We start from the raw sequence: 12,932 nt of genomic DNA, 5'->3' as shown, positions 1-12,932 counted from the left end.
AACTCTGTAAGGATCTTCTAAAGGCTTTGGCTACACTGCAGTTTGTTTGGCTGGAGTGAAAACCTTGAGTTGTTTTGCTTCAGCTGAAGTGCCAAAACCCCCACATCTTTGTTCTCTGCTGAGAGAAAATGCTAAAAGAAAAGAAAATTATGCAGAGGGTGTAGAATGGTTCCTTTTTACATGGCCACAGAAACCCAATACATCTGGCAATGCTGTTGATGGAGTAATGGGGGGGAGGACATTTAAAAAAAAATTAAAACAATTGATCTTTGCTTTCAAACTGAAACCTACAAGATGGTCCTGGCAGTAGAGCTGTCAGATGTAGCAGTTGCACCCCAGCAATCTGTCTGCTCTCAGCCTAGACTGTTACTGACTCTGGAAACTTCATTCCATGGTCAGGAATGTTGCACTGCAGGAGATGCTCCGATTTCCCCCCCCACCCCCCCTTCCAGTGCTGCTGTTGCTCTTTCTGAGGCTGCAAAGCAGATTTTGCAACTCTCTTGACAAAAGAATCAATCCTTGCAAAGACTTATCTGATTCATTAAAACACACAATTGCTCCTATTCTTTTGAAAAGGGCAGAGTCTATTTTCAGAGTTGAAAACAGTCTGAAGGGGAAGAAAAAAGTATATAGTTTTAGATATTAATGTTGCTATTTTATTGATAAACTCACCTGCAGCCCTGAATTCTTCAAATGCTTAACTCACCCGGGTTCCAGCATTGCCTGAACACAGACTGCTGCAAGTATCTATTGTAGTCCTGCTGAACAGTAAATCCTGCAAAAAGAGGGTGAAGGCCTCCTAACACAGTGGCCTTCTGGGCACACGTACACAGTTTCAGGTAGCCCTGCGAGGAGCAGGGAGTTGGACTTGGTGATCCCTCTGGGTCCCTTACAGCTGGAGATACTCCATGGCTCTGCAGCTCACAGCACTGCTCACCATGCTGCAGGACCCCCAGCAGTTGTGTGCCTTTCTGTCCATCCTTAGGATCACACCAAGGATCCTCCCTATGGTGCTGATGTTCTCCGCTGGTGGGTGGCAGAATCCAATGTTTTTACGGAGGTGCTGATTGGGCCCGTGGTACTTAATGCTGCCAGGGATGACATCAACAAGGTAAGAGCCACCTATGCTAACGCTGATCACTCTAATGACAGGCCCTCTTTGTAGTGGCTGCAAAGCTTTTCAGGCTTTAGACTGAAGGAAACGTTTCCAAACTCATTTAGGGAGGTACTACTGCCTCTCACATCTGTGGATCAAAGAGTGTACTAAGAAAAGGACTGATTTTTGCAGCACATTTTGGTAACAGCCAGTCTTTATTCTTCTGTGGGTCCTTTTGGCATATGTTCTCCATCATGCTTTTGTAACTATTCAAACAGTCATTTTGAAAAGTAGCCAGTTATAGTTAATTCTTCATAGAATATGAGCATTTTGCTTTTCATCTGAAGTGCAGACCAATAGTGTTTAATTTTTCTGGGTTGTTCCTAGCTCCGGAATACACTGCGCTTCATGCTGGGAAACCTGGAAGGCTTCAATCCAGAGACTGATTCCATCCCCCCTTCAGAGATGTACATAGTAGATCAGTACATGCTGCATTTATTGCATGAATACAGCAACAAGGTAGGGGTAAATTGTGTTTAGATAAATGTGTGTGTACTGTTTTTCATTGGTTAGAACCTCTAGGGAAAACTCTTTAAGTCTCTAAGTAGATTATGTGTCAAGTAGGCAGATTACAACCACAGAGGATTCTTAGATGCAGTGTGTGCTCTCTTCAAGCCCATTTCAGCTTTTGAGGAAGGCTTTGTTTTAACATTCTTAACTTGGTTTTGACATCAACCGGTTTTTTCCACTCCTCACCCCTGCCCAAGATGTCAAATTAGAAGTCTCTAGAAATAGCTAAAAAAGGATATAAAAAGCCAAATCCAAAGAATTCTAGAGCTTTGCAAATCTGCTGTAGTCCAGAAATTTGTCACTTCTGTCACTCAGAACCATTCTGCTGAAACTATGGGCATAATTCCTGGGGTTCCCCTGGTTCGCTCCCCTCAAATTCAAATTGAAATTATTTCTTTGGCCTAATCATTAACTGAATTAATATTGTTTTTCCTCTCCAACAACCTTTCAAAGAAAAGGTTCTCCCAGACTTTGTGTCACTGATTACAGTTTCTCTAAGTTTGGGGTTATCAGGGGCTGTCATTATGTGCCATGTGATGGAAACTGATACGCTGTTCTTACCGGCCTCTGCTTCCTCTCCCAGGTTACAGACGCATACAAAGAATATGAGTTTAGCAAAGTTGTCCGATTACTGCAAGCATTCTGTTCCAGAAACTTGTCTAACTTCTATTTCAGCGTAATCAAAGACAGGTAACTTCCTTCCTGCTGCCTTCTAAAGGGAGAAAACACGTTAATGGGTTTGAGATGGAGGTAGTAACATTGCAGGTGAATGCTGAGTGACTACAGGTATCTCAGAGAACCTCTGAGATTGTGCCCTGGTGCACTCCAGCTCCCCGTGAAAGCTCAGCTGCTCTCAGCTTTGTCATCGTTGTGCTTCAGTGTTCTGTCCACTGGGGGTACTGATGGCTTTAAAAGGTAATCAAACAGGCACATTTAAAACCAAATAAATATTTGAAGATAATCTTGGATCTGTATTTCTCCACAGAAGGGTGTACATCTGAACTTGGGAAGGTAGGGGGAAGGGCTTTTAGCATTTACCTGGACAACTGAATGCATTTATCTGGTTTTTTTCAACAGTAAAAAATCCCAAGGGTGTGACAGATACCTTTGTAAATTTGAAAGAGCTGTTTCATGTTGGTAGGAGATGGGGGGTTATACTGGTCTTTAGCTGCCAGAATGTGAGTAAAGGGTGGTAGAGGGGGGAGATAAAAAAAAATCCCTAATGCCAAGTTTTACAGTTGAACCAGAACAAAGGGCTGACAGCTGCAGGCTCAACTCCCTGATGACAGATTCTCTCTGTACAAATTAACAGGTACAAAATGGCCTTTGCTGTGACAATGTGGCTGTATATGCAGATGGTCCTGTCTGTAGCCCACTGTGCTCGCCTAGGAAGGGCTCTTAAGAGAAGCTTTTCTTAGGGTCAGACTTCTGTACTCTCATGGCTATCCTGGAAGTGTGGCTCTTGAGCAGGAACGGTGACATGAACACAGGAATACTTTCCCAGTTTCATGGCTGTCTTGCAGGCTCTATTGTGAAGAAGCAAAAGATCCCAAGCGTCGCTCGTGTCAAACCGTGCTCGCGGAGGCTTTAGATGTAGTGGTCCGGTCCTTTGCACCAATCCTTCCTCACTTGGCAGAGGAGGTTTTCCAGTACATCCCTTATAAGAAAGGTAAAGCACATACAATATCTAAAGAGTTCTTTTAGTGCACTGTTTAATTGCACAGTTAAAAGGAATGCAAATACAGAGATGTGCCGTTCTTTTTTATTCATTTAATAGACACTTGAATAGAAAGAATAAACTAAGAATTCCTTTATTTTGCTTTCAAGACTCAGAGGGTGTGTTTCGTACCGGCTGGATTAATGCAAGCTCAGCATGGAAGAAGCCTGGCATTGAGGAAGCAATAGAAGGTGCTTGTGCAATGAGAGACTCTTTCCTTGGGTCCATCTCTGGCAAGAATGCTTTGGAATATGAAGTCATCATTGTAATTGAGCCTGGATTGCTGTTTGAATTAATGGAGGTAAAAAATGCAACTAAGAATAGTGTTGTCTGTGTGAAAAATACTAATTTCTGTAAACTTTCTTCTGCTTTTTACTTGCCAGAAATCCACAGAAGAGTTGAGGCTGGAAGGGACTGCTGGAGCCTGTAGAGCCCAAGCCCCTTGCTCAGGCAGGCTTAGTTAGAACAAGTTGCCCAGGATTGTGTCCAGTTGGGTTTTGAATACTTCTGACGATGGAGACCCCACTGCCACTCTGGGCTACCTGTGCCAGTGTTTGACCACCCACACAGTAAAAAGTGGGTTTGTGCTTTCTTGGAGAAGGTTCATCTTCAGCCTGCTGGCAGTGCTCTTTCTAATGCAGCATCCTACTGTGGAATGCTGCTGGCCTTCCCCGTTGGGAGAGCAGAATGCTGGCTCATGGTCAGCTGTGTGGCCACCAGCTTTCCAGCCAGCTGGGGCAGAGCTCGATGAGATTGCCTGCCAGTTTCTCCATCCCACTGAAGTTCCTCTGATTGACAGCACAGCCAGCTGGTGTGTCAGCCCCTCCTGGAAGCACTGTCAGCAGCAGACTTGCTGAGGGTGTGCTCTGCCCCAGCACCCAGCTTATTAGTGAATAGATTAGAAAGTACTGGACCCCATATTGACCCCTGGGCTACACCACTAGTGACTGGCCTCCTTAAAGCACCTGTGCTAGTGCCAGTGTTCCTCCAAAGTCATCTGCTTTCTTGATGTGAGGGTCAAAGTAAACTGCAGAGAGAACCTTTACACTGCAGTTCAAGTCTGTACTCCTGCTCCTGGCAGGAGTAAAGAAATTAGACTCTTGATTCAAATCATCCACTCGAGTAGGAACCATGGGTTTGCATTTGTTTTATAGAATGGAACATCTTAGAGTTTGCAGGGGTAGATGCCAGTTTGGGTGCTGGACTTTACAGAACTATAGATATACACATATTTAGACACGTGTGTAAACAAACTTGTGCTCTCTCCCTGACAAGGCTCTGACAGCTGCTGCAATCACGTACATAGCAATTTATTTTTGCTTTAACATCTTCTAGCAGAAGGAACAAAAACAGGTTGCAAGTCTGAACGTTCCCTCTCTTCTCTAGGCACTGCAGGCTGAAGAAACTTCTACTGATTCACAGCTGAATGAGATAATGATGGCTTCCCAGACAACCCTGCTGAGCGAGCTACCCAAAGAAACACCTGCAGATGCAAACATCACCAAAGGGACCTTTCTGATTAACTTGGAAGGTAAGAGAACTATTCCAGACAGGCTCCAGCACTAAGCAGCTGGTTCTTTCCTGCACTACAACATACTTGGTGTTCACATTATATGTGTAGCTGAGTTTTACCTACAGCTACAGCCTCTCTCTCAGCAATAACACTTCCTTTAACAGGTGGTGACATCTGTGAACAATCTTCCTATAAAGTTATAGCCCGACCAATTGCCAAAGCCAAATGTCCTCGCTGCAGGAAATACACTTCCGACTCCTCAAGCACTCCCTGCCCACGGTGCCTGAACGTCCTTGCTGGAAAAGGGAGCACATGAAGACAAAATGTCTGTGCTCAAGCTGCTCCCAAGTCCTGAGTATGGAAGTCTAACATAGCAATGGCTAACCAGCAGGTCTGCGTACTGAAACCTGTAGAACCAGATGCTTGAGCCCCAGCCTGAGCAGAAGTATCATGTATTTTGGGGAACCTTATGTGTATATATATATATGTATATATATACACACACCTACTTGTGTATATCACTTTCCAGCTTAATAAAAAGGGTGGTTAAAAATAACTGACTGATTTACTTGTTCTTAACACTTCCATTTAAGTGAAACTCCCCCGTAAACCAGCTCTTGTATAACTTTTATACTGTCAGCTAGTAGTTCTGCAGAACCCCAGAGAACCCCGCTACACTGGAGTGGGTACTCTTGTAAAAACAGAAGAAAAGGTGATGACCACCATTCCCAAAAAAGAAGGAAAAAACCACAGTGAAATCTCAAATTTTATTTAATCAATTTACACAAATCCACAGCAAATTAGACACAAAATAGCACTATATACAGAGTATTACTTACAATACATTACAGATTTGACTGGCGTAGTGTCAGCTCTGATGTGATACTCAGTTACAGTAAAATCCTTCACACAGCTGTACCAGAATCAAGGAATGTAATGCAGCTAAGAAGCACTTCTGGTTCTCCTCGGGTTCCACAATGACCAAATCTCAAGCCTCCTCCTTTCTGCCTAAGTATGAAGTGCTGCCAGGCAAGGTGGTCAAGTCACCTGTACAATATTGCCATCTCCCATTTCTCCCTTACAGCTGTTTTACCCTCAGTTACAGAAGTCAGTAGAGAAGTACACGGAACATAGACCAGGGCTGGCACTTAATTTTACTGGAATTCCTGCTATTCTTTGCTCCATCTGCAGGAAGTCAAACATTTGGTATTAAATCAGGAAGCTGCCATCAGGAGTGCAGGGATAGGAAATGGGGATGTGGAACAGATGAAGGAGGCTGTATGGAACAAGCCACCTGCATAACCTTTTTTATGGGGGGAAGTCTAATCGTTAGATGACAGCAGCACATACTTCAGAAGGAAAAAGACCAAATTCTAAATTCTGTCTCCAGCAAGGCAGAATATTACGAATGTTTCTTACACATAATGCAAGAGGAGCAGGTTACAAGACAGAGCTGTTAATTTCAGCTGACTTCAAGACAAAAACAGTTTACACCAATTTCATTTTTCTCTCCTGGCTTCCTTCAGGCAGACAGTGAACAGTAACTGATGCAAAATAATCATGTTCAATACTACTCCAATAGTGAAGATGCTCACTATGTGGTTCCCTGTAGGTACCGTCAATAAGTGTTTATTTAAGGCTAAAGTACTCAGTACTACAGATCTTCAGAGAAGTTGGATCAACTTTTCAAGCATTTTTGACTACAAGTTAACATGTGCAGAGATTGACAGCAATACTACGTCTTCTACAGTGAAAGGATGGAGGAACAATCTTACAGTAAGACATTCCTTGACCTACTTAAACTCAGCAGAGCTTAGTAATAATGGAGAGGGATGTAAATCCAGTTTTAGCTGAAGCCCAGCAGCCTAGAGACAATACTGGGAGATCCAGACTAAAAGATGAGTCCATATTCATGTCTGGAGAATTGGATTCTCCTTCCCAGGCTGTTCTCCCTTTGTATGAGGCCCCAGCACATTTGATCCTATGTCTAGTGCAGTTGTCATTCTCACATGTAATGCAGTTACAAGGCATGAGCCCAACACCAGCTCTAGCTTCAGAAAAAGCAGTATTGGCTTTACATGGTAACTTCAGAGACTGAAGTTCTTCTTGGGTCTAATTCTAAAGCTTCTTTTGAGAAACAAATCATACATGGAACATTGAAACTGGAGCAGTTACTGCCAGCATGAAATACAGAATTTCACAAGATGTGCTTTTGTTAAGAGACTAAAACTGCTGTCAAATATACCCAATTCAAACAACTGCATAAAGCACTCAAGTTAGAAATAAATAACAAAGCAGTTCAGATACTGACAAGTGTACTAGGAACTAAACATATTCGTACTAGTGCAGAATTTAAAATATACTCCAATTTAAAATTACCTTCCGAAATTCTGGGGTGGGGAGCATTTGTTCTTTTCATTGCTTAACAAGAGCTACATGGAAGTTTCCCCTGTAAAGTTGAGCCTCTTTGTGTAAAACCATGCCCTGTCCCTGTGCAGCGGATCAGGACGGGATGGCCTCCACAGCCTCGATGAGGTTCAGGGCCAGGCTGTACTGCCCGTGGTTCTCCGGCAGGTGCTCGATGACCTTGTTAACCAGCTTCGCTGTTGTTGCAATTGGCACTTCTACATTTTGAAGTTCCTTGGGGTCCTGTATAACAGAGTAAACACAGCGTTAGAGTAACTTTGCAGATTAGCCTTCCAGAACTTGCATAAAACGGATTGCTTAGGTTTATAAACAGTTAAGCTGATGCTTTGACCCATGAAACAGCTTTACCCTCCCTGAAACAGAGTTTGCATGAGGAAAATCGGGAACAAATCCTTGTTTCTATGATTAAGAAACAGCCATTCAGATGTAATCTCTGTCTTGATGAACAGAAGCTTCTGAAAAATCAACCTGTTTTCCAAAATTGAGCTTAACTTACCATGGCTTTGAGCCACGTGCAGAGTGTTGGAGGAAGCCTAGTGAGGAGCTCCATGCCCTCCTTTGTCTGCCCATGGAGTAAAACAAAGGCCAACCTCTGCCCAGCCAGGATGAGCAGCTGTGATGCAAGCACTTCTTTGTCAGCCACCTGAAGAAAGGCCTGAAAACAGAAATGTAAGGCACTAGAAACCATCTCAGCATGACACAGCTCACTCATCTGGAGGCCTGAAAACTGGTATCGAAATGAGTTGCTCAATACTAAAAGGACAAATAGTTTTTGATACTGTTTCTTGTGCTGTGTTACTGTAAGGAAGCACATTCAGAGCCTCAGAGCAGCAGAAGGGTAAACAAAGGCAGAGAATTGCTCTGTACTTTACACAGTGATTAGCATGAGCACAAGATCTGTTTTACAGTTCAGCAACATATTCCTAACTTCCATATAATCTCTTGTTTGGTTTTACCCTCAAGGAAGGGGAGGGGTTTTTTGTATTAAGTTTTGTTTTTTTTTTTCTAAAAGAGATTACAGGTAAAAAAAAAGCAAATTCTTGAAACTATCAAATATAATAAAATAAAAAAGGCCATGCTGGTTTAGACCAGACATATTACTCCCTGTCATGTTTCCATGTATACGCAGATTCTCACTGGGGGAAAAGGAAAAATTTGGGTAATTATTGGTCTTAAAAAAATACTTTTACAGTCTCTAACTTTTCAGCCTGGGGATTTGTCGAGCTTGATAAATCCTGCCTAACCCTTCCAGGCATCTTAAGTAAGTGAAAAAGTAATTTTAGCAGAATATATGACATAATGTTGTACTAATTTAAAAACTCTAAAAGCTGCTATTACCTCTTCACCGAGATGATCCATCCCATAACTATACAGTTCACAGACATAATGCCTTTTGACCAGATCCTCAGAGATCTGAAGATACTGAGCCAGGTCTGCAGCCAACGTTGGCCAATTCTTCCCCTTTTCAAAAGGAAACAATTCCTCTTCTGAGACTTCTTTGTCCTTTTGTGATGAACACAGTGTTTGAACCGCTGCACTCACAACTTTGAGCAAGAACTGGGAAGCAAAAATTGCAGGTTACTTCAGTATTATTTGAAATTTTATAAGTTTAAGAATTTAGAGTGCAAAACTTACACCTACCTGTTGTCGTATGGATAACACATTTGGATCCATATCCCCACTAGGTAGCAGCTGAATTGATGTGAGGTCTTTAAAAAATGCATTTTTGCCCTAAAATTGAGAACCAGAGACAGGCCTCAGGGATACAGGGGAATACAAACAATCCATTTTGATCTAATACTAAGCAGCCCACTTATTAATTTGCACTGCATCTTCTGTTTTGCTTTGAGGACAAAAATTAGTACCGTAAGTTAAAGCCACAGAAAAATCCAAACTTCTGTTCATGCAATCGTAACATGTCAAGGATTTCCTTTCAAACTTAAAACCACCTGCCTACTAAATTAGGTAGCTGATACCAGCTGGAGTTGAAATTTGGATATATTTCCTGGTCTCTGACTTTACACCAACATGTCAAGTAGGAAGAAATGCAAAATAGCTGATAGGAATATACATTTTATGTATTACCTATTGGTATAGTTGACACTGCTTAATTGTAAGGTCATTTGAACTACAGATCAATCAAATTTCAGGTGAAGTCCTGAATGATGGAACATGGCAGCCCTTGTTCCAGCCCACCATGCTCCAGCAGTGACATGCTCAATGCCAAATATCTCTGGAAGTCCTGCTCTGCACCACTGCAGGCAGAAGGGAAACTGGTACCAGTGCTATGTTAAAGGACAGCACTGAATGTGTAGGTTTAGTCAGTGACTTGCCCTATCACAAATTAGGTAGTAAACAGTCTTTGAAACTTCTAACCACCTTTTCAGCCATCAGTCAAAATTCTCCAAAGACCTGTTAAAGATTCTCTCAGAAAGCTCACACAGCAAATGGAAATCTTGAGTCAAGTGAAGGAAAAAAGGCAGCGGCTGAGAATAACAGTTGTGTGCAAAAGAAAGGTAGGACAGGAACAGGACCCAATTTTGCATTTTTAAATGACAAAAAGTAGTAAAATGCCTTCTGCTAACAGATAAGCAAAAAGAAAAATGTATAAAACCAATGGAATTTGACTAATGGCAACCAGACTCAAATATTCATCAGTTTACAGACAAACAAAAACCTATGGCAAAAGGAGAGCAATATTCTGCATTTATTAAATTTCAGGAAATCATTAAGAAATCCATGCTGTCTTTACAGGATTAAATATTTTTCTCCCCAGCAGGAATTAAATGACATTGTACACAAGTACTTTGTGTTTAGATTTTCTTAAAATTCTAGTGTGGTAAAGTTAGGAGGAGGAGGAAAGCTCAATTTCTAGTACCTGTTCTGTATCAGGGTCAAGCTCTGACTGTAGATATACTGCATTTTAAGTGCAGTGACTTTTTGTAAGTGGTTTATATGGGTTAAATGACAAGTTGTTTATTCACTTTGAGATGCTCAGAATTCTGAAATAATCGTGAGCAATAATGGATACAACAGTGACACTAACATAACATTTCTCACCTTTAAATATTTGTGTTTTCACTGATCTGGCACTTCTCAAAGCAACTAGAAAAACCTGCCATCCAGTGTTCTTGACATGCAGTATTTTCAGGCCAGCTAGTTATTAAAGAGCTGATCTTCATGCATCTAAGGTCACTACAAATCTTTTATTCATAAGGAAACATACCAAGTTTGCATCTCATTCTGAATTCTGGTGACAACTTCATTAATGCACCACAGTGGACTAAGCATCTTTCATAAAATTATGAACTGTTTAAAGAGTGAAAGCTAGCATATATTATAGAGACCAAGAAGAAGGATAGCAATATGAAAATATATTCTTTCAAAAGTCATACCTTGCTATCAAACAGCGTCAGAGGCTTCACACTCTTCAGGGAAAACCTCATGATGGCATATAAGACAGTACACAACACAAACTGGTGTTCCACTAGTGGGTAGTGAATGCGTTTCTGCTCCAGGGCGAGTTCTACTATGGATACTGGTCCTTCTACTGACACCCAGGCATCTTCAGTGTCCAAGACAGGAGCCTGCATTTCATCACTAGTAACATCTGCCTGCCAGAGCAACACAGAAAAGCAGTCATGCACAAAATGTTATCTATACTGGCCTTCTCTCCAAAGGACACAGCTTTAACCACAAGTTCTCTGCACTGAAATGAAAAAAAATGTTCATTAATATTTGTCTGAACTGAACAGTACTGAAGTTGGTAAAACCACAGCCTTTAAAATCAAATGTGAGTCCATTAGTTCCTGACTTTCTATGGGAAAAATAAAAACTTACCTCCAGCAAAGTTTGCAGAAGTTCTGAACAGCAGCCAAGGAAAGCTGTCATCGCTGTGTCACTCATACCTACGTCCTGTTAACAAACAGTGTGATTTAAATTGTTTCAGTTGGAATTGAAACATGATTTTATTAGCTCTGTACATTTGAGAAGACAGTTGTTAACATAAGACACAAAGTTTGGCTCAGTTCATTAACCTGTTATATTTAAATATAAACAAATACTCACTGAAGTACAACAAAGAATTAGAAATAACATGAAAAATTGGAATAAAGTTAAATGTAGCTGTTTACAGTACTGTATCCCCAAGACTGAATCAAGTAATCCCATCTAGTAAATTTTATTTCCTGATCACATCAGTTGTCAGCATTAAATTTAGGGATTTCTACTTATTTCTTCCCACTTAGGCAAAAGTAGTATTACTTGCCCGTCTGCATAATCTGTCCTTTGGAGCTTTTCCAACCTGTTAAAAAAAAAATTCATCATAACTAAGTAATTTTCATTGTAATATCTGTTACCCACATTTTAACCTTTTATTACTATTTTCCTAATACAAAATGAGAAAATAGTTCACTACAGCATGTTGCATATCTTGCTTTCAACCAAAGATTTGATGCAGATTGTACAGAAATTAACATCACTGATGTCCATATTTAGTTCATCCTTCTTAAACCCCAGGATTAAGAAGGCCCCAAGGTCCTCATCCAAATCTTAAAGACAGCTAAGACATTCCCAGTGATTTCTAGAATACAGAACTAAAGCTGTAACACCAAGTGTGATATTAGAAAGAAACACTAGGGAATAAGGGAAAAGGAAGAGTGAACATACCACCATATTCACTGACATGGATAAGATCTAACAAGCAAGTTATTACATGGTTTCCATGCTTTTCTCATCTGAACTCTTCAGAAGTGACACCTCAATCATAGTCTGTTTAGGAATGTTACCACGAGGTCCCATTTCTACAGTGCTGCACATGATGAAGCTCATACAGGTAAGTGGAAGTTCTCTATTCCATAGCACAACATAAAGGTAACGATTACAAAATCATGGCAGAGTCTGAACAACAGCTGAAGTGAGATTCCAGGGGCCCAAATTATGGGACTATTTAAACTCAAATTCAAGGGATCCATCATGTTGTTTCACAGTCTGAATTCAAGACAACTTTCAGCTGTCGATTTTGGGACTGATTAAATGCCAACAAATACGGAAACTCCATTTTTCTGGAAGCTGTGCTACTGCTTTGATAACATAAACCTTGAGAATTAATCATTGTCAACACTTCTCTTTGCATCTTGACTTTTGTGCCGAAAAACACTCAGCTGCTGCTGCACATCTGGCAAAGCAACAGGGAGATTCTCCCCACACAATTTAAACAGATCTATCACTTACTAGCACTACTCTTCCTAAACTGTCTTCCAGTAAACAGATCCACTGCCTAGTTATTAGCATGAAAAAACTGAAATTTAGCAGGGACAAAAGACTGCTAAAATTCAAAGTAAACAAGCTACATACTAGAACAAAAGCTGAATTACAATAGTAGCAATAGTTAAAAGTGCTCAACAACATCCACCAAGTGTTCTGTGTTTTGCAGAATAAGAGCTTATATGTGCAAACCTTGGACCAACATTAGGAAAATTTGCTGCCTGTGGTAGTTTCGTGGTAGTAACTTAACAGGAAATAGGCACAGAGAAAACACTTCAAGCTGTTTGTTGTTTTCTAACAGAAATAAAAACTGTTTCACAAATATTTCTCATTTAGCAACTACA

At 40.9% G+C, this 12,932-nt stretch overlaps 2 protein-coding genes across 2 annotated transcripts in view; one reads left to right on the top strand and one right to left on the bottom strand.

Annotated features, from left to right (window-relative positions):
- The window catches only part of IARS2 (isoleucyl-tRNA synthetase 2, mitochondrial), a gene marked incomplete at its 5' end in the record, with an annotated part of 28,810 nt that extends 23,472 nt beyond the window's left edge, over window positions 1-5,338 (top strand). Inside the window, 7 exon segments of the mRNA XM_018085334.3 lie at window positions 986-1,111; window positions 1,484-1,615; window positions 2,250-2,356; window positions 3,190-3,335; window positions 3,494-3,684; window positions 4,770-4,914; window positions 5,061-5,338. Of these exon segments, the coding sequence (XP_017940823.2) occupies window positions 986-1,111; window positions 1,484-1,615; window positions 2,250-2,356; window positions 3,190-3,335; window positions 3,494-3,684; window positions 4,770-4,914; window positions 5,061-5,212 (999 nt within the window).
- A 311-nt stretch (window positions 5,339-5,649) lies between these two features.
- The window catches only part of RAB3GAP2 (RAB3 GTPase activating non-catalytic protein subunit 2), a 38,105-nt gene continuing 30,822 nt past the window's right edge, over window positions 5,650-12,932 (bottom strand). Inside the window, 7 exon segments of the mRNA XM_029965092.1 lie at window positions 5,650-7,545; window positions 7,820-7,978; window positions 8,662-8,880; window positions 8,965-9,054; window positions 10,719-10,937; window positions 11,164-11,238; window positions 11,591-11,626. Coding sequence (XP_029820952.1) covers window positions 7,399-7,545; window positions 7,820-7,978; window positions 8,662-8,880; window positions 8,965-9,054; window positions 10,719-10,937; window positions 11,164-11,238; window positions 11,591-11,626 — 945 coding nt within the window. The 3' untranslated portion in view covers window positions 5,650-7,398.

This window comes from Manacus vitellinus, unplaced genomic scaffold, assembly GCF_001715985.3.
Source record: "Manacus vitellinus isolate BGI_N305 unplaced genomic scaffold, ASM171598v3 scaffold_8_pilon, whole genome shotgun sequence".
Classification (NCBI taxonomy): Eukaryota; Metazoa; Chordata; class Aves; order Passeriformes; family Pipridae; genus Manacus; species Manacus vitellinus.
This window is presented reverse-complemented; position numbering and strand designations above follow the sequence as displayed.